General features: G+C 58.9%; 1 protein-coding gene across 3 annotated transcripts; it reads left to right on the top strand.

Moving 5' to 3' along the window:
• Positions 1 to 4,586: 4,586 nt before the first annotated feature.
• Positions 4,587 to 14,473, top strand: QPCTL (glutaminyl-peptide cyclotransferase like). 3 transcript variants are annotated; one of them, XM_075016545.1, is made up of 7 exons: positions 4,587 to 4,807; positions 5,829 to 5,966; positions 10,565 to 10,852; positions 11,081 to 11,233; positions 11,425 to 11,524; positions 12,005 to 12,121; positions 12,826 to 14,473. In XM_075016545.1, exons 1-7 carry the CDS (start codon positions 4,607 to 4,609, stop codon positions 12,969 to 12,971), a joined length of 1,143 nt encoding a protein of 380 aa, XP_074872646.1. In that variant the 5' UTR covers positions 4,587 to 4,606; the 3' UTR covers positions 12,972 to 14,473. The 3 variants fall into 3 exon arrangements, with proteins under 3 accessions (XP_074872646.1, XP_074872645.1, XP_074872647.1); XM_075016544.1 differs by having other exon boundaries at positions 5,829 to 5,975; positions 12,826 to 14,470; XM_075016546.1 differs by lacking the exon at positions 12,005 to 12,121 and having other exon boundaries at positions 5,829 to 5,975; positions 12,826 to 14,471.
• Positions 14,474 to 20,102: the final 5,629 nt, after the last annotated feature.

Raw genomic sequence — 20,102 nt, forward strand, 5'->3', positions numbered from 1 at the left:
AGTCAAGTAGCACTTTAAAGACTAGCAAAATAATTTATTAGGTGAGTTTTTTGTGTTACTAACCCAGTTTTCCATCAAAACAGCAGTGGTGGTAATTTTCCAAGCTGCCCTTGCGGCCGGCAAGGTTAAAGTCTGTTCCTGCCCCCAGCCTGGTTAGATTTTTGCTTCCCCTGCGCTCTGGGAAGAGCCTCCACCTCAGTGTCTTGGCTGGCCGTGCCAAGCCTGTGGGAAGACACCGGAGGACCACCAGTGCTTGTCCGGAGCTAGCCTGCAGCCGCGCTGCAGAGCGTGGGAGTTGCATTCACGTGTCTGTTTCCCCAACTGCGTTACTTGGCCCTGCAGGGCTAGCGGTGGGAGATAAATGAGGAGCAAGGCTCAGGTTCTAGCTCACTAGCTCTGCAGCGAAGAGAAGCCTCTGTGTGTGCTTCCACCACAGCCATGGTGCTGGGGAAGCTGTCTCACGCTCCTAATAGTCTGCGAGAGGGGAGGGTCACCGCAACTTAGCTACCCATTCAGAACTGATCAGGGCCAGGTCGCTTTGTTGTACTTAGTTAGGCCGGATCTTTTTCAGGGAGATACGGCAAAATGCCACATTCCTTGGTAAGACACCTCCATCGATCAATGCTGGATCGTACGCGTACGATGTACAGGAAACCCTCGAATTAACCGACCCTGATATAATGGACTTTGGAAATAATGGACGCTGCCTGCCAGCCTCCTGCCCCCCACATAAATGCCAGAGACCCATCAAAGCTGCCAGCGGGGCTGGAGGAGCTGCTGGGGCCACCGGGGACCAGAGGAGCTGCAGTGGCACGCAGGAGCTCTACCCCAGCCCCGTGTGCATGGAGCACGTTGGTACCTGGCCACCGCTGCCTGCAATGGTGCTGAGCAGCAGGCCTGGTGTCAGATGCTGGGGGGGGCAGCATGTGCTACCTTTGCGCAGGTGGCTTGGTGCTGGGGGCTGGAGCAGGTGGAAGGAGCTGGGCTGGCATTCAGTTCCTCTCCTGGTAATTGGGAGAGGGAGGAGTGAGGGGAAGGATGGGAGCAGAGATAGGAGAGAGTGAGGGGCTGGGAAGGTCAGTGCATCATACAGTAGAACTGGTTGGGTGTAACAGGCATTTGGCATTAACGGATGCCCCTTCCCCCCTTAGGCTGTTATATGGGGGTTTACTGCTCTGCACAGACACTCATCTTGCTTAGTTACCAGCTTCTTTTCACTGGCCCAGTGAGTTAGATGGGGAGGCAGGGGCCAGGGTTCCTGCATCCCCGGCTCAGACTGACGTGCTGATATTGAGGAGATGAGACCCGGCGTCCCCTGACCTTTCTCTAGTCGCTTCGTTTTTGTGCAAATCTCTTCCTCGTCTGAGGCAAATCCACACCCTGCAGCTGGGTCAGTCATTTGTGGCACCGCCTCCTTACCACTGCCACGCACATCTCCAAGGAGGGTTTTGGATTTGCTGCCAAAGAGACACACACACACCCCTCATAGAGCTGGAAGGGACCTTGGGAGGTCATCAAGTCCAGTCCCCTGCCCTCTTGCAGCACCAGCCCTGACTTTAAATCTGTTTGCCCCAGACCCCTATGTGGCCTCCTCAAGGACTGAGCTCACAGCCCTGGGTTAAGCAGGCCAGTGCTCAAACCACCGAGCTGTCCCTCTCCCCAGAGGAGGTGCCTCTGACTCCCAAGGCTGTCAGCGTCTGACCTCTCAGTGAAACCACTTGAGAGGTCTTCCTGTCCTGGGCTCTGGCTCCTGCCTGCTCCAACTGTTGCACCTGCCCCGAGGTGCTTGCCTCCTTCATTCGCTCCTCATTCTTTCCGCACGGCAATCGAGTTGAAGGGAAGCGATCTGTTTTATTTCCAGCACAAAGACATTTTCTTTGCCATACGGTAAACATTTGATTTAACCGACTAATGGGGGGAAGGGTGTCCATTATTCCCAAAAGTACATTAAATGTGAGGCTCCCCTAGCCCCAGTCCCCCCCGCCTCCCCCCCCCAAAAAAAACCCAGCTGTTCACCAGTGGCTGGAGGAGATCGCCCTGCATGGCTGGGACCCCGTTGCACGTGGCTGGAGGGGCCACAGTGTGGCCTGGACCAGTTGCTGCTGGAGCTGCCATGCCTGGTGGGAGGAGCACAGGGCGGCTCTGGCAGAGGAGGTGGGCAGCGGTAAATCTCAACTTTTTTAATTTTTTTTTTGGGGGGTGATTTAATGGACCCCAGCGGAACAGTGGGTGGGAGCCCCGTGTTCCCAAAGTCCGCTAAATGGGGGTCCATAAAATCGCGGGTTGACTGTAATCGTTCCTAAGACCTGGAGAGTTCGAAATACAACGTTTCTACGTTATTGAAAGACTTAATACAAAGTTATCTGCAAAGGCGATACAGGGGTTGATTTACCACTTCCCATGCTGCTCTGCTGGCCAGTGGAACACCTGCCCACGTGGTGCTACAGACACCCAGGAGAGATCCAGGTACCACCCAGCTGATCAGCAGGGTGCCCCCAGCCACTTGCAGTCAGCAGCGTGGGTGTCTAATGGTGGTGCACACCCACACGTGCCTTAATACACAGCAAAATTTATTCCACACGTGGGAACCCTGCTCCCGACACACACCACGTTCTACACTGGTAAACTGAGGCTGGGAGCATTGAGTGACTGGCTCAATGTCCCAAACAAGCACACAGGAGCATAAGAACGATTAGAACCCACAGCTGCTGGACGAGACTTCCCAGGGTATCCTGGTTTGCATGTTGCCCCTTGGGGAAGGGGTGGGGCAGGCGGTTAGGGTCTTCAGACCTGTGTCAGTAGGCAGCTGGCATCCTTAGGGGGTACGCTGTGTCTGCAGGTGCCCAGTCTGCATTTCAATACCCTGGCAGCCTGGCTGCTTCGGGGAGACAGCTCTAGCCAATTCTCTTTCGCCTGGACTCTCTGGCCAGCCTGAAGCTGCCTGCCAGCTTGTGTCTCAGTTGGCACTTGTCAGCTCTTTGGGTCACGGGCTGTTTGGTGTTTGTACAGCACCTAGAGCAAGGGAGACTGGCCTGGAACGGGGACTCCAGAAGATGGCGATAATCTGTATAATGAACAGGAACGGTGTCAAGGAGTGAGCTGGTTGCACTTGGATCACCTGCCACGTGGCTGTATAAGCCTTGCAGGTTTGAGGCCTTAGCCAGAGCCCGGCAAGCCCCCCCTTAATGAACCGCACCAGGCTATCCAGCCTTCCTTTCCACTGCCCCCCTTCCCTCGCTCTCTTGGGGACATTTGGGAGCCAGTCTGCGTGGGACATTTGCTGCAGCAGATGCTGTCAGTATGGTATTGCCAGGCCTCGGGGTTCAAACAGCAGGAGTCGAGCGGTCCCCAAAATCATGCCAGGGGCTTAAAAATCACTAGCTTAAAGACAGGGGGGGGCACTATTTGCCAATGCTTTGGTCACTTCCAGGATTGTGGTTTGAAGCCTGCTGAGGGTTACAGACTTACGCATCAACAGAAGCTGAGCATCTCGCGCTCCAACTCTGTCCTGTGACTGCGCGAGCCGGCGCTCTAAGAGACACAGCAAACTCCAGGGCCACGCGGGCCAGGGGTAAATGTGGGGATGAAACCTTGGCACTGGGTTCTACAGCCCAGGAAGGCCAAATGCTGGAACCACCCTGCGCAGGATCCATCGGGAGCTCCAGGGATGGTAACGCTGTAGACGGGCCCTGAGCCAGCAGCAAGGTTGGGGAGGGCTGCTGCTAGCTGAGCTGTAAGCACGGCTTTCCTCACCGGCATATGGAGGGGCATAGGGACACCCTCTATCTAGTCACCAGGTGCATGCCCCTAGCCCTGACTTTCCAGCTGCAACAGCCGTCTCTCTGTCGCTTTGTCCTTCCGTGTGCCTGCTCCCTCCGCGAGGGTGTGTGTGTGTGTGCATGGGGTGGCAGGGGGTCAGCCCCAGGGATGTGCTGTGGATAAGAGGAGGGGGGTCAGAGCCAGGTGTGTGAGGGGTAGCATGTCAGACCCTGGAGTACAAGGTGGTCAGACCCAGGGTAGTTTGGGTGGGGTAGGGGGGTGATGGACCCAGGGGTGTATTTGGGAAAAGGGGTGTCAGCCCCATAGGGTGCATGGGGGAGAGGTAAGACCCTGGGATGTGTCAGGGGCCGATTTGGACCCAGGGGTTCATTGGGGGAGTGGGGGGCAGGCCCAGGCAATCCATGGGGGGAAGGACGGCTCAAACGCTGCGGTGTGTTTGCGGGTGTGAGGGGTCACCCCAAGGGTGTGTCAGCCCCAGGGGGTGGTGCTGAGGGGGGAGGGGGGGTGCACTTCTTAGCACGCGCTTTGTGTGATGAGGTGTCCTTCCATGGCCCTGCCCCCTTGTGGGCGAGTCCTGCTGTAAGCCCACCCCAGAGGGCGTGGCCACACCTCCTTCCCACTTACGGGCATGTCCCCGCCCTGGCTCCCCCCCATTATGGGCGTGTCTTAATCCTCTCCCCGCCCACCGACGGGCGGAGCCTTTATAGTGGAGTGGCCACGCGGAGGCGTGGTTTCCTTTTGCCACGCCCCTCCCGGCCACGCCCCCTGGTGGGCGGGGCTTGGCCGTGCCCCGCCCCTGAGCGGAACGCTGGCTGCCGGCGGCGCCATGCGGAAGGGGTCAGCTGCGGGGGTCCGGCGCGGCCGGGGAGGGGGCGGCCTGGAGCCCAGTGCCCCCCCGCGCCGCGGCCCCCCCCGCCTCCTCCTCCCGCTGCTGGCGCTGCTGCTGCTGGCGGCCGGCGTCGGCCTCTACCTGGGCTGCGGGGCCGGAGCCGGCGGGGGGCAGCCGCGGAGCCAGCCCGGGGCGCAGGTGAGGGGCGGGGGAGTTGCGGAGGGAGTGAGGCGGTGGACCTTTGTGGGGTGCAGTGCCTTGGGGGTGAACGTGGAGAGCCGGGGGGCAGGGGAGGGGGTGCTGCGGGGGTTGGCTACAGGGCAGTGGGGGGTGCTGGGGGGGGCAGGGCAGAGAGTTGCCGTGGGTTGGCTGCAGGACACTGGGTGGATCCTGGGGGGGCAGGGGAGGGGGTTACTGCGGGTTGGCTGCAGGGCAGTGGGGGGGTGCTGGGGGGGCAGGGGAGGGAGTTGCTGGGGGTTGACTTCAGAGCAGTGGGGGGTGCTGGGGGGTACTGGGGGACAGGGGAGGGGTTGCTGGGGGGTTGGCTGCAGGGCAGTGGGGGGTGCTGGGGGGCAGGGGAGGGGGTTGCTGGGCGTTGGCTGCAGGGCAGTGGGGGGTGGGGAGGGGGTTGCTGGGGGTTGGCTGCAGGGCAGTGGGGGAGTGCTGGGGGGCAGGGGAGGGGGTTGCTGGGGCATTGGCAGCAGGGCAGTGGGTGGGGGGTGCTGACAGGCAGAGGTGGGAGAGTTGTACGGCCGGGTGGTGCACACCTGTCTAAGCTGGGATGCTGCGTGGAGGATGCCAGGGATGCTGGTCCCTGGCCAAGGGGTATGGGACTGGCAGGCTGAGGGGGGAGACATGTTTGCATGTGATCTGTGGGTGCCCAGAGGCAATAATGACACCAGTACTGGACTTTCCCCTGCCCTCCCCTCACTGACTGCAGTGGGTGTGTGGAGAGGCTCTTTAGTTCTCACTGGCTCTTGTGCTCTGCTCTCCATCATCCTAGCAGGGAGGTGTGGGGGCAACATCCCCCCACCCCCGGCACATGCCTGATGAGCCCTAGGCAGGTGCCAAGGCCTGTTGAGCTCTGTGCTGTACAAACCCAAGGGAGGACACAGCCCGTGGGACTCCTCTCCTCCCGCCTGTTTGCTCTGCTCCGGGTCCGTTCCGGGTGCAGGTGTTTCGAACCACCCCTTGGGTTCAGGCTTGTTCCTTTCCACAGCCTAGCCACAAGCCCCGGAGCCTTTCCAGCAGCCGGGCGAAGAGGCTGGCCTCCCTGGTGGACCTCCGGCGCCTCTGGAGCACCTTCCTGAAGCCGATGCTGATTGAGCGGTATCCGGGCAGCCCGGGAAACAAGAAGGTGCGGCAGGTGAGTGTGGGCAGCGGCCAGAAGGAGCCCTGGGGATGTGCCAGAGACCAGGGCCTGTCCCAGGCTCAGAAGACACCCAGGATTGCAGGACCCTAGTGTTAACTTGAGCCCCACACACCCCGGGACTTTGCCCCAGCTGGAATCAGTGAGTCGGGACCAGGAATTACAGTTTCCTCTGGTTACAGGCTCTGGGGCAAACAGCTGCTTTGCCTTTGGACAAACCCTGCCACCAGCATTCCCTGTAAGCTGGTGTGCCACTGCGCAGGGGAGATTCCAGCTGTGCCCAGCTGATGAGCAGAGCCCCATAGCGAGGTTTTGTTTCTGCTGGTGGTGTATGTTCGCACGTGCCTTGGTGCCCCTGAAAATTTATTCTGCCCATGGTGGAAAAGATCAGTGGGATCATTGATTGCCACTCGTGCCAAGTGGGCATGAGAGATGAGCTCACTGGGTGGTCACACAGCCCTGGAGGTTGCTCTTGGGGCTGGATTCTCCTTCGTGCAACGGGGCCCTTGGTGCAACGGGGCCCTTGGTGCAATGGGGGCAGGGTAGTTTGAGCCCTTATCTGTGCTGCACAAGCTCTGCTGGTACCACTGCAGCGGCGTGGCTGCCCTCCCAGCACCCTTGGGTGTAGATGCTGTGCATGCTGATGGCCCCTGCCCTGAAGTCACTCTGCGTTTTCCATCCGCACCTGCATCTGCCCTGTGGGGGCGGGTTGCTAGCACAGCTGTGTCCAGGAGGGGCTGTCGTTTTCCACGCCCAAGGCAGCTGCACTGATTTTTTGCAGAAGGTCTTTGGAGTGGGGTCTGCAGGGAGCTACACCTGCTTTGAAGCACTCAGGGGAGTGGGGGGCCTCAGGGGTTAGAGCATTGGCCTTATAAACACAGGGCTGTGGGTTCAACCCCTGAGGGGGCCTTCCAAGGTTCTGGGGCAGGTTAGAATAATAATAAAAAAAAAAATGTCAGGGTGGTGATAGGTCCTGCTGAACTCAATGGCCTTTCAAGGTGTGTGTGTTTTCCTCCTATAGCTCACTAGGCTGCCTACCTCAAGCTTGTTAGCATATATGTTAATTAGCTGGACAGCTGCTGCTGATGTTTACCTGGCAGCCATTGAGGCCTTAGGGTGTCATGTGCTGTGTGATCTTATGATCTGGAGTTAGCGTTATGTACAGAGGGTCCCTGTCCCATCCCGTGTGCCCGGTTTGTGCCCCAGGCCTGCAGCCTGCATGCTCATTGCTCTGTGCCTGACCCAGCAAATCCCCATAGGCCTCTCGTGGTCGGTGTCAGTTGTGCCTGAAGACACTGTTGTAGATCCTGGTTTGCTTAATGTCTCTGATAACTTGGGGTGGTACAAAATTATGGGGGGCTAAAATTATGGGAGCACAGAGGGCAGTGACAGATTTCAGAGCCCTGCGTTCCCTGTGTAACACCAACAGACCCAGGTCATCCACCCCAGGGATTGAACCTGCAATCATAGAGGCTAAAGCCCTGTTCTCTACAGCATGAGCTAAAAGGCCAGCTGGCTCTCAGCCAAAGCTGCAGAGCAGAGACTTCTCTCTCCCTAGTAGGAGGTCTCAGTGCCTCTGGGTATGACACCTAGATCCCGGTGTCTCCTCTTTGTGTGGGACAAGACAATGACCCACACCATGACAAAGGGGAGAGGCTTTTGTTTGGCCACTCAATAGTTTTGCAAAGACTTTCCATCCTGGCTGTGGTTCGAAGTAACAAACTGGTTTAGGCTGAATGGGATTTTCTGGTGGAAAAGCAGCTCCGTGAAAATGTCCCACCCTCTCCCTGCAGTTTCCTGGGCTCTGTCCCTGCCTCGGAGTGTTCCATGTCAGGTAGGACAGAAGTCAGGGCTGGTGGTTTCACTCTCTGGCTCTGCCATCACCTGGCTGTATTGGACCCTGGGGTTGCCTCCCTTCTCTGTACCTTGGGAGCCCCGTGTGCCACCAGCTCCAGGTGGTGGTGAGCCTGGGGGAGATGGGGCATTGATGCCATCTGTGAAGGAGAGACGGGTGTTACCGGGTGTTGAGCGCCAAGGAATTCTAACCCTTACTACAATGGCCCCTCTGGGTTGGACCAAATATTAACCCTTGTGTTTTTTTAAGCCCGTTCACCAGTGAAAGTCCCGCCGTGGTAGGCACCTGGGGTCCTTAGGTAGAAGGGGAGAAGAGGCTCCTGTCTCCATTTTTGTGACCTGGCTAAACCAGGGGCTGAGCCCCAGATCTCTTCTGAGATCCCCGATCTCTTCCCAACTTGCCAGCAAGATTTGAACTAGTTTTCAAAAAGGAAAAAAGAGACTGTGGGACTTTGAGCACCCTTTGAACACCAGGGGCTCTCCCAGTGCTCTGGGAGGTAGGTCCCCAGCCACGGTGTCTGGCCTGGGCCCTGTGAGCCCTGTGACTCCTGCAGCTATCAGAGAGCTGCCCCCCCGACTCCTTGTCTAACCCCCACCCCATGCGTCGCAGCAGTCTATTGAATAAGGATCGCTCCAGAGGAAGGAGATGGGACACGTCCCTCCTGTGTCTTACACGCAAGAACAAGGGGATGTTCCAGGGTAGTGTTTCTCAGCCAGGGAAATACAAATGCACAGCCACAGCTGGTCACTTCTGCCCCAACAACGATACGTGCAAAGCCACGGCAGAGTCTTAGCTGGTGACACACACGCTTTTCACCGACTCAGCACAGGCTGTGCAAGATTTGTTGCCAATATAAAACCATGGGTGTAACAGGGACCTAAACCAGCGTTTCCCAACCATGGGTATGTGTCCCCTTGGGGGTGCACTGAGGTCTCCCAGGTACACCAACTCATCCAGATATTTGCCTAGTGTTACAACAGGCTACATAAACACTCGTCAAATCAGTACCACGTGACTTGCTTCTGCGGCTTCACATCCCTCACGCTGGAATGTAAGTGCACTATGTCCATTCCAATTCACTTATTGGTAGAAAGTTTTCAGGAGGCGTCTTCTGTGGTATCTGTGCAGGTTTTTGGAAGTCATTTGAAGTGAGGTGTCACTTGGTGGTTTGCAAAACAAATCTGAGTCCTGCAAAGGGGAGAGTAATCTGGAAAGGTAGAAGGGACACTTGTTTGAAGAGCTCAGGTTGCCCTGGGACCGTGTTTCTCAGCTGTTGGTACACGTACCCTTAGGAGAACACGGGTGAGGTCTTGGGGTAATTTTTTTTGGAAAAAGGGGTATTTTATTTTTTTTAGAAAAAAGGTTGAGAAACGTTGTTGCAGAGTACGCTCGCCCCTCGCGATACGAGCACAATTGGTTCCCAAATTTCTGCTCATAAGAGTGACACTAAATTCCCATTAAAATACGTGGAAAAGTCTCCGATTTGTTCCACGTGCTTCTAATTTGACATAAACCAGTTGAGATGAGGCACTGTTCTGATGTGTTTGCATAGTTTGGCACCAGAAATAGGATGTAGTGTACGTATGGAGAGCAGAGATTCCCAGCCTATGGGTCTGGATCCAAACATGGGTCACCATTAGATTTGTTAAGGGTCACCAGGTGGGCAGTTCTGAGGGGCATGTGGCTGTTAAAGGAGCCATTTGCAGTTTCTTAACACGGCTGCCTCAGGCAGAGATCTGTCACTAGAGTTAGCAATTACCTGATGCCTGGGTGCTGAAAGCTTAACACTTGAGTTAATTAGTTTTAACCACTGTTAGCTGCTGGGATCAGGAGGGCTGGGGGAGCCACCCAGCCTAGCAGCCCCAGTGAAGAGGCTGTGGAAGTAGCAGGAGTGTCTAAGGCTGGGGCCCTTTAGGGCTGCGGAGGTTGTGGGGGTGGGATCTAAGGCTGGGGGCAGTTTAGGGATGCGAGGTTGGTCTAAGACTGGGGGAAGTTTGATGCTGCAGGGGGGTTCGAAGGCTGGGAGCAGTTTGGGGCTGCTGGGGGGTGCAGGTCTCCCCGCACTCTGGCCAGGGACCTTGCAGCTGGAGCAGAGCCAGTCATGGTTCTGTGGGTCTCCCTGTTCCCTGGCCAGGGACCCCGCGTCTTGCTCACGTTAGCGGGGGAAGTTCACTCATCGAGTCAACGGAGGTGGGTACGTGTGTCCCTCGTTTTAGCGAGTACTCGTAAGTAAAGTGCTCGTTGAACAAGGGGCGGGTGCGTTAAAGGTGGGAGCGTCGGATCGGGCCAAAGGAAGCCCCAGGTGATGTGATGCGCATGGGAACTCCCCACCGTGGGAATTCACCCGCGCAGAGGAATGGGGCGCTTGTGTGGAGAGCAAGGGGCACCCAGCAAAGGGGCTCGCTCAGTACGGATAACCTGGCAGCGGGCACAAACCTGCATCTGATGAGCCCCCACCGGCCGCTGCCGGGTTCCCTTGCCCTCCTCTGAACCAGCTGGTGCTGGAGCACGGCGGGCGGCCAGGCTCGTGGTGCTGCGGATCTGAGCCCCTCAGGCAGCGCGTGGGGTCCGTCTCGGAGCCTCCCCGCCCCTGCACTGGTCAGCTCCCTTGATGGGGAGCATCTCTCCAGCCCTGTCCCTGCCTTACTGGTAGCAGCCTCTCCAGGGCATCCTGCTGCCCCCGCACTCACACACCCCTAGCTGCGCCCTGACGGCCTCTGTCTCGCCCCAGCTCATTGGGGACAGCCTGGCCAGGCTGGCTGCAGGCTGGCAGGTGGAGCTGGACGCCTTTGAGGACCGGACCCCGCGGGGCGTCGTGGGCTTTGCCAATGTGGTGGCCACGTTGGACCCTGCTGCGGCGCGGCGCTTGGTCCTGGCCTGCCACTACGACTCCAAGTACTTCCCCCGCGACAGGCAGGGCCGCGCCTTCCTGGGGGCCACCGACTCGGCCGTGCCCTGCGCAATGCTCCTGGAGCTGGCCACCGCCTTGGACGCTGAGCTGCTGAAGGCCAAGGAGCAGGTGAGAGCCTCCCAGGTCAGGGGTCTGAATCTCTTCTGGGGGAGAAGGGTGGAGTCTAGTGGTTACAGCCGGGCAGCTGTGAGCCAGGGCCCCTGGGCTGTGTCCCAGCTGTGAGGGTAGTAGGCTGTAGTGGTTACAGCAGGCCAGCTGGGTTCTCTGTCTGCTGCTGTCCTGGGTGCAGTCCCCTGGTCCGTTCTGGGGAGTGAGCCAGCCCCTTGTTCCCCCCAGGGCTCCGAGGTGACGCTGCAGCTGCTGTTCCTGGATGGCGAGGAGGCCTTCGGGGAGTGGAGCCAGATGGACTCCCTGTATGGGGCGCGCCACCTGGCCAAGCACATGGCCAAGGCTCGGCACCAGGCAGGCACCAGCCAGCTGCAGGCGATGGTGAGAGCTGCCTGCTCTGCCCCGGGCGGGGCGGTGGTCGAGTGTGCCCTGAGGAGCTCTGCAGTGGGGATCATGCAGGCTGGAGGGGGTGGGAGGTGTCAGCCCTAATGTGGGGGGGTGGGAGAGGACTCTGCCTGCACTGGGTTTTCTACCAGTCCCTGATGGTTGAACCCCTCATCGCCTCCTTGCAGAGTCTGTTTGTCCTGCTGGATCTGCTGGGAGCCCATCAGCCGACCATCCAGAACCACTTTCCCCTCACCGCCTCCTGGTTCGACCGGCTCGCCGGCATCGGTACGGAGCCCTTCTTCCTCGTGCGGGTGGGGGAAAGGGGGCTTGTGGCCCCGCCAGCCCCGGTAGGGGGTCAGTGCCCTTCACACCCCTTCCCACTGCTGCACCATCTGTATGAGTAAAACTGCCTAGGTTCTTAGCCCCAGCTGTGGCAGGGGAGTGGGGTGTAGTGGTTAGGGTAGGGGGGTTTGGAAGCCAGAGTTCTCGAGGTCTAGCCCCAGCTACGTTGGGGGTGTGGGGTGTAGTGGTTAGAGCAGGGGGAGCTGAGAGCCAGGGTTCTTGGGTTCTAGCCCCAACTATGACAGGGGAGTGGGGTGTAATGGTTAGAACAGGGAGCCAGGGGGAATAACAGGGGTGATCCTGGACTCCTCCAGGGGCCAGATGCTGGGGATTGCCGGGGATCCCCTGGCCTATGCACTCTGCAGCTCATCGCCAGCTGGCCCCAGCCAGCCCCTTCCTCACCCTCTGCTCATTGTCACCCAGAGAAGCGTCTGCACCGGCTGGGCCTGCTGCAGTCCCACCACCGGGAGCAGACGTACTTCCAGCGGGAGCCCAACTATGGGCCTGTCGAAGATGACCACGTTCCCTTCCTCCGCAGAGGTACCTGCCCTGCCCCTGGGTGGCTGGCACACAGCATTGTGCGATTGGCAGCATCTGGGGGCGGGGCGCGGGGGATGGGGGACTGTCCCTTGAGGAGGCAGGACAGAATGTGTACAGACAAGGAGCACTGAGAGAGTCACCTTCAGCATAGTCCCCTGGGTGGGGGAAGGGACTGAAACCTGCCCTGTCCATCCCGCCTCAGTTTCTCCATCTGTGAAAGGGTGGAATCCTTCTAACCCCCTTTGTAAAGTGCGGTGGGATCCACTAATGACACGAGCTGTGCATGAGCTCAGGGGTTTCTTATGGGGGTGAAATGCTTTATCGATATCATTCACTGGCCTGGCGCGTTTCGCCCCAGAAGTGGCTGCATTTTAAACATAGGCTTTGGGATCCTTCAGGGCGAAAGACTCCATCAACACAAGCACTTCGCCCCGGCCGGCGCCCATTCCCACAATGCACCTGGCCAGTTGTTCAATGCAGGGAAGCAGCCTGTGCCCTAGTGCCTGGCTCCGTCCGTTGAGGCCACGTGTGGGTTTGGGCTGTGTCACACGCTGCTCGCTAGAGCCTGGGCCACTTGGGGATAACAGCCTACTACTGCTGACAGTAGTGGAGTTGCTCCAGCAGTAGAGGCCTGTGCTGGCAGAGCTGTAGGTCGTGGGTTGGATTCCTGCTGACCATCCGTGTGTCTGGCTGGCTGGCTGCAGGAGTGCCGGTGCTGCACCTTATTGCCACCCCCTTCCCGTGGGTCTGGCACACAATGGAGGACACAGAGGAGAACCTGCACCCCCCGACCGTGGAGAACCTCTGCAAGATCCTGGCGGCCTTCCTGGCCGAGTACCTGTGGCTGTGAATCCCCAGAGCTGCCCCGAAGAGGGAGCCAACCCCGCCCTGGGCCTTCAAGGATCCTTCATCACTGCTGGGCTGAGCTGCATGGAGCCACTGGCCAAAACGCCCTAGGGACCAGGCCAGGCAGCCATGTGGCTGGGGGCGTCCAGGCTATGCAGCCCCAGGGACCTGGGGAGAGGCGCTGGTACGATGCTGGTGTCTCAGGAAGAGAAGGGAAAGGGAGATTGTCTCAGAGCAGGGGCTGCAGCGGGGCAGGGACCGGCCCAGGAGTGAAGCCTCTTGCTTGAGCCGCTGGAGGTCTCTTACTCTCTCCAAAGGCCCATGCTCAGGGGCTGGGCTTTCCTGGGCATTCGCACAACCCCCAGAGCACCCGCTGCTTGGACTCTGGGTCCCCAACCACTGGGGCCTGGACCAGCCTCGTCCCAGCCAGGGGCCTGGATCCCAGCTGCCTGCATCCCCCCGGCCCAAGGCTCAGAACCAGGAATAGCAGGGATGATCCTGGACTCTGCCAGGGCCCAGATGCTGGTGGTCTCCTGGCCTACGAACTCTGCAGTATAGGCCCCAGCTGCCGACCCGCATGGGTTTGCTCAGGGCACATGCAGCCAAGGATGGTTCCCTGCAGTTCCTGGCCTCGCTGGGGGGCTGCCCTACACCCAGTCTCAGAACAAACAGCTGCCCTGCCGTACCCACAGCTCCTCCTTATGCTGCACCCTCAGGCTGGGGTGCAGCTGTTGGTGTGGCTGTTCCCCTCCCTTCTGCAGCCTTCCCGCAGGTCGCTCTACCTCAGCTTCGGTACGTGCCCCATCTCCCATCCCTCTCCTGATGGGCCTGACCCTGGAACCCACATGTTCTGTGCTCCCTCAGCTTCTCTTCACTGCCTCTCGCTGTGCTCAGAGGCAGCACTGTCTAGCGGGCAGATCACTGGACTGCAGCCTTGTGGGTGGGGGTGGGGTTGTTCCATGCTCTGCCACAGACTGGCCCTGCAAATTTGGGCAAAATCCTATCCCTGCCCTGTGCCTCCATTTCCCCTTCTATTCTGTCTAGTGAAACTGTGAGCTTTTGGGGGGCAGCGGCTCTGTCTCACTCTCTGTATGTACAGCACCTAGCGCAAGGAGCCCTGTTAGTGCCCAGATGTGATGGAGTGGGGGATACCTGTGTGTGTGTGAGTGGCTCACAGAGGGTGTGGGGTCCTGCTGAGGGTAACCCTAACGACCAGGTAACACCTTTGTACGGGAGACAAAGGAGGAGGTGGAGCCTAAGGGGTTTGAATTGGAACTGGGATTTGGAAGCAGTTAGTCTGGGCTGAGGGAGAAAGAGACAAAGGAGGGGGCAAGGCCCCGGCTCTGGGGGCCCCTCGGGGCGTCCTCCCCCCAACATGAATTGGACTGGCTGTCTCTGCCGGCTGTACTGACTCCTCTGTACAATGCTGTGTCCTGTCGGCTAATAAACCTGATGTTTTCCTGCTGAGTAAGAGACTCTCCTGCCTGCGGACGGGGTGCAGAGCTTGGGGGACCCCAGAACCCCATCACACCATCTGAGCATGGCCCAGCCTGACCGCTGTAGGCAGCATGAAGTGGTAACAAGAGATGAAAGGGTTCAGTGTTTCATGGGCTAGAATTTGATTTACTGTCACTGCCAGCTAGCTCCCAAGCAAAGCAAGCACTCGGCCCGTGGGTGTGAGGGCTGAGTTTGAAGATCCTACCCTTGCAGGAGCCTGAGCTGACATTCAGGGCTGGGGGACACGTCCAGCCCTTTGTGGGCTGAGCTAAATAGTGATCAGTTTCTGGGGGGCTCCAGAAGACATTTTAGCTGCAGCTGGGGGGGAGTGGGCGGTGGGCACAGGCGGCTTTCCCTCTGCTGTTGAGCATTGCTCAGCTGTTTGAGAGGAGCTGTGCACCAACATGGCCAAGCTGCCCAGGGCTGGGCAGGGCCGTCACTGCAGAACTCGGCTGCCTCCTGGCCCTGCTGGAGTCTGTAAGCCCCTGAGCTGGGCTGTGTGCGGAGCTGGGCTGAGCAGAGAGGCCCATGCTGGGTGCGGGCCAGGGACGAGGCCTGGGGTCTGCTGGGGCAGGCAGGCGGCTCCTAGCTGAGGTCAGAAATCAACACATGCACATGATGTATTTTACTTACACACACACACACACTCTCTCTCTCTCTCTCTCTCTCTCTCGTTGCTGTTACCAATAGTTGCTGCCCTACCTGCACTGGCCAGGCGCATTAGATGGGGGAGGGATGGGGCCGGGCGTTTACTGATCCGGTTCGGTGCTCTAGTGCTGGCAAGACAAACCCGGGGTCCCTGTGCAAGACGCCTTCCGTTGATAGTGGCGGTTCCTGAACGTTTTGGCATCGTGCCCCCTTTTGAGAAACCCTCAGTCCCCCGCCGCCTCTTTACCATCAACCAAGCCCCCTTTCAACAAAAATTTCGATTTGTAATTTAAAATAAACACCGAAACTTGATATAAAAGTGTTATTGAAAATTAAAACAAGCACAAATAGTTTTACTTGGCCCCCTGTGGGCCACCAGAGCTCACCGGCACAGCTGCCGCCTGCCGGAGCCTTACACCACTGGGGCCAGCCGCCCACTTGCCCACCAGCTGCCTGGGCCAGCAGGCTGCCTACCCTCTGGCTGTCTGAGCCCTGCCCTGCTGGGCCCAGCTGCCCAGCCGCCAGCTGCCTGAACTGTCCACCCAAGCCCTTCGCTGCCAGGGCCAGCCTCCCACCTGCCATCCCCAGCTGCCTGAGCCCCACGTTGCTGGGGCCAGCTACCTGCCTGCCAGCCCGACCTGCCTGAGCCCTGTGATGCTGAGACCAGCCACCCACCCACCTGGCAGCCTAAGCCGCCCAAGCCCCATGCTGGCAGGGCCAGCTGCTTGCCTGAGCCCTGTGATGCTGGGGCCTGCCCAAGCATGGCGAGTCCCACAAGCCAGCCAGCCACCTGAGCCCCTCCCATTCCACAAATCCAGGCACTGCCAGCCCCCCGCTCTTACCCCATCCTCCTCCCTGGAGCCAGGCGTCACCAGCCGCTCGTCTAATCCCATCCTCCTCCACCCAGCCCACACTCACCTTGGCAAGAGGCAGCGAGACCCATGGGGGTCATCACCACTGCCTGCTTTTTATAGCAGCTGCACCGGGTCAGCCATGTAAAATAGCAGGGGCTGAGAGCCGGAAGCAAAGGCTGGCTTTTTCTTCAGGTGGGGGGTGTTGGGGTTGGGTTGCCTCATGCCCCCCCCCCGGAATTTCTTCATGCCCCTCCCCCAGTTTGGGAAACCATGATGTAGAGTGTCCTTTCTCTCGGGCACGTTGACACCTCATGCCTATGCGTAACCTGGAAGAGCAATCTTCTGAATATGCATTTAGCGCCTTCTTCTGGGTGGTGCTTCCAAAGGCAGGCACATGCTGGTGGTTCCCAGGGCACCCATGTGTCCAATGTTCACAAGTTCCATCATTCTCATTGGTCTTGGATCTACCGTCTCCAACCCTTGCAAGTACCTGGAGGCGCCGGTCTCCTGCCTTTCCAGTCACGCCTCATTCGCTCCACAGGGCACTCAATGAAGCAATCCAAAAATAACAGGTGCAGAGAGGTTTTTTCTTTACCCGACCTACTTCTAGGAACTGGTCTCCAGAATAGAGCTACATTTCTATCGAACAGGGCTGAACACAACGACACAGAAAATGACTTCACGATATTTAAAAACCTCCAGTGAGAAAATAGTCAAAGATCAAAACAAAAAGCAGTCAAGCAGCACTTGAAAGGCTAGCAAAATAGTTTATTAGGTGAGCTTTCATGGGACAGACCCACTGGGTCTGTCCCATGAAAGCTCACCTAATAAACTATTTTGCTAGTCTTTCAAGTGCTGCTTGACTGCTTTTTGTTTTGATAGCGTATAGACTAGCTTGGCTTCCTCTCTGTTACTCCACAAAGATGTCTCTGCAGGCCCAGCTGTCTGCTCTGCGGGCCCCAGGGGGCAGCAGAGGGCTGAGAAGCATGAGGCTACCCCCTGCTGGAGGGCAGAGGTGCTGCAGGTGCAGGCCAAAGCCCTGGTGGGGTCGGTGGTGGGGTTGCTGGGACTCAGGCCTGGAAGTGGGGCCTCTTGAGGATTTCCTGGTGGAGGGCGTCCCCCGGAAAGCGTGTCGGGAGCGCGTGGCGGTGCCCCTTCAGCTTGTAGCCGCAGCTCACAAAGCCCTTGGCCATGCCGCAGCGGATGAGGCTCTTGGCTGCGCTCAGGGCGGTGGCGCTGGGGTGGGGTTTCTGCAGGATGCCGCAGCCCCCTGTTAACCTGCCCCTGGCTGTGCACAGGGGTTGTGATGCAGGCGACCTGAATAAATAACCTCTCCCGCTGCCCCTCTCCCCCACCCACACACACTGCTCTTGTGCTGGACTGGCTGCAATAATAACATCAATATCACGCTCTTCCCGCTGCCCCAATCTAGGGGTCACCGTGGATGAGCCGGACGTGGGAGCCCAGGAGGGTGGGGCCACAGGAGCAGGGGGATAGTGGGCTTGTGGTCTGGACAAACAGCAGGAGGGGGCATTTTCCCAGGGTCAGGCTCTCAGGATAGTGGGGACTTGGTCTAGCTAAATGGGAGTAGGGGGCTGGGTGGGGGCTTTTCCCAGGGTGTGGCTGAGGGAGACCAATGCCAGGCCTCAGCTCTGGGCTAGGTGTGTTAATAGGGGCCCATGTACTGGAGAAGTCGCCCGTGAAGCTGGTACCCACCTGCTTAGGGTTATAGTGTCTGGCCTGTTCCAGTCTCGGCCCCCGTAGATTAGGCCTTTTCTGCAGACCAGGAAGCAGCAGGTAGAACATGCTGAAAATGGACAGCAGTGCATCTGCCACGGTGTCAGCGTCGATAGAGGTCAAGGCCACTGCTTCTGGGTATCGCGTGGCAAAATCTACCACTACCAAAATATATTTCTTCCCCGAACGCGTTGCCTTGCTGAAGGGGCCCACTATGTCTATAGCCACTTTCTGGAAAGGCTCCTCTATGATGGGCAGTGGCCTCAAGGCAGCTTTCCCCTTGTCCCGGCTCTTCCCCACCCTCTGGCAGGGATCGCAGGACAGGCAATACAGACGGACAGCTGCAAAGATCCCTGGCCAGAAAAAGTTCTGTAACAACCTTCTCCTGGTGCGGTGGATCCCCTGGTGTCCTGCGAGCGGGACATCATGGGCTAGGTACAGCAGCCTGCGCCGGTACTTTTGGGGAACCACCAGTTGCCTCTGGACCTTCCATGGCTCCGCTTTGCGTCTGGGAGCCCATTCCCGGTACAGGAATCCCTTTTCCCACAGGAATCTCTCCCTGCAGCCCTCCCCCAGCTGTGGAGCTGGGCTGAGACTGGCCAGTTCCCTCAGCTTCTGCAAGGAGGGGTCTCTCTGCTGCTCTGCCTGGAATTCTTCCGCTCGGGCAGGGGCGGATGCTACTTCCCCATCTCTGCCTGGCTCCAGCACCCCTGGCCTGTGAGATCTGGTTTTTGGGGGCCTCCTTTCTCTCAGGGTTGGCCCCTGTGGCTTTGGCTGGGCCTGTACCCCTGAATCTGGGGAGCGCACCCCTCGTTTTCTTTGGCTACGGGTCAGGACCAGGGCACGAGGGCGTTCACCTTGCCAGTTCTCCAGGTCAGCCCCCATCAGTACATCTGCCGGCAAATGGCTGCTGTACCTAGCCCATGATGTCCCGCTGCCAGGCTCCTTGCGGGTCACAAGCTGCCCAGGGTTAGGCCGTAGGCCCCTCTGCCCTCTGGGACCGACCCCAACAGACTCCCAGCGGAACCCCTTCTTCAGTGTGACACCCGCTCTCAGGGACCATGAGCACACTGTCTTGGGAAGAACTCATTCAGCGTGTCAGCCTCCTCGTGGGTCACTTGTTCCTGGGGGTTGGGCCCTCGGCCCCTCCACCTTCTGGGACCGACTCCAACAGATTCCCAGGAGTAACCCCTGCTCGGGTGTGGCACCCCCTCTCGAGAACCACGACCGCAGTTGCTTGGGTTCGGCCGCAGGCCCCTCCGCCTTGGGGAGCTGCACCTCACTGCCCTTCAGCACACCTGGGTCTCGCAGGCCCCACTTCTTCCAGGGCCCCGGTCACTTACTGCTGGATGCTCCATCCTCGGGGTGCAGAACATCCCACTCCTGACACCAGTGTGATGGAGTTTGGGGTTCCCCCAAGCTCTGCACCCTGTCCGCAGGCAGGAGAGTCTCTCACTCAGCAGGAAAACAGCAGCACAGTCAGTCTCTGTAGGATGCAGGAGAGGTTCAGCAATTCCCCATCTCCAGATGGTGGAAACACTTATATTCTCACTCTGGACTCCACTTCTGATTCCATGGGGAGGCAGTAGTTGGAGGTGGAAGGACAAAGGAGCTTTGGGCCTGGTGGGCCAGTAAGGGATAAACAGGGATTCCTTCATGTGGATTCTGCGTCTGGCACTCACAAAACAACTCTCAGAAAGCAGTTTGGTTTGCAAATTTCCAGGCTGGCTGGGAGGGGGCGTCTCCCTGAGATCATCAATGGCCCAGCTCTTGTTAGAAGGGAGGGCACAGCCAGAGAGATCAGATGAGACCCACACCTTGGTCGCCCCCCCCCCTCGCTCTGTACAGCTCCCCCAGGGTCCTCGCTGAGCCCGCTGGGGTTTGAACCGGGGACCCTTGGGGCTAGAAGCTCAATGCTCTGCAGCGCGGCTAAAGACCCCATGAGGAAAGGGCCTGGAAGGGGGCTAAGCTGTATTGCACTGTTTGGCCATTAGGTGGCGCTGCGGCACCCTTTTTGGAAGCAGCTCTGGTCCCCACCAGACAGCTGGGGGGGCGAGGGCTGTGGCTGGCCCAGATGTGGGGCTGTGGCTGGCCCAGATGTGGGGCAGCAGAAGAGAGCAGGGGCCAGCTTCCCCATGGGAAGTTACCAGCTGACTCTCCATCCCCCTGGCCAGCTCCGTCACTGCCCCCCACCCGTGACTCTGCCCCTGTGCTGTGGGGAGGCCCCCCCTCCACCCGGCCCCCCTCACTTGTAGCGATGTGGGCCCAGCGCTTTGTGTCCACGTGGAAGTTCTCGATGCCCTTCATCTCCTTGCTGCAGGAGGCCAGAGAGCTGCAGGCGTTCCCTGTGATTGGTGGATGATGACGTAGGGCACTGGGGTCTGCAGCAGGACCTTCCT

The sequence above is a fragment of the Carettochelys insculpta genome, chromosome 22 (assembly GCF_033958435.1).
Source record: "Carettochelys insculpta isolate YL-2023 chromosome 22, ASM3395843v1, whole genome shotgun sequence".
Lineage (NCBI taxonomy): Eukaryota > Metazoa > Chordata > Testudines > Carettochelyidae > Carettochelys > Carettochelys insculpta.

Excerpts from the sequence above, each read along its gene's own strand:
- QPCTL (XM_075016544.1), top strand. The coding sequence starts at position 4,607 with ATGCGGAAGGGGTCAGCTGCGGGGGTCCGGCGCGGCCGGGGAGGGGGC. Across the intron at positions 11,234-11,424 it reads CCAGCCAGCTGCAGGCGATG|AGTCTGTTTGTCCTGCTGGA; the intron begins GTGAGAGCTGCC and ends GCCTCCTTGCAG. Across the intron at positions 11,525-12,004 it reads CGACCGGCTCGCCGGCATCG|AGAAGCGTCTGCACCGGCTG; the intron begins GTACGGAGCCCT and ends ATTGTCACCCAG.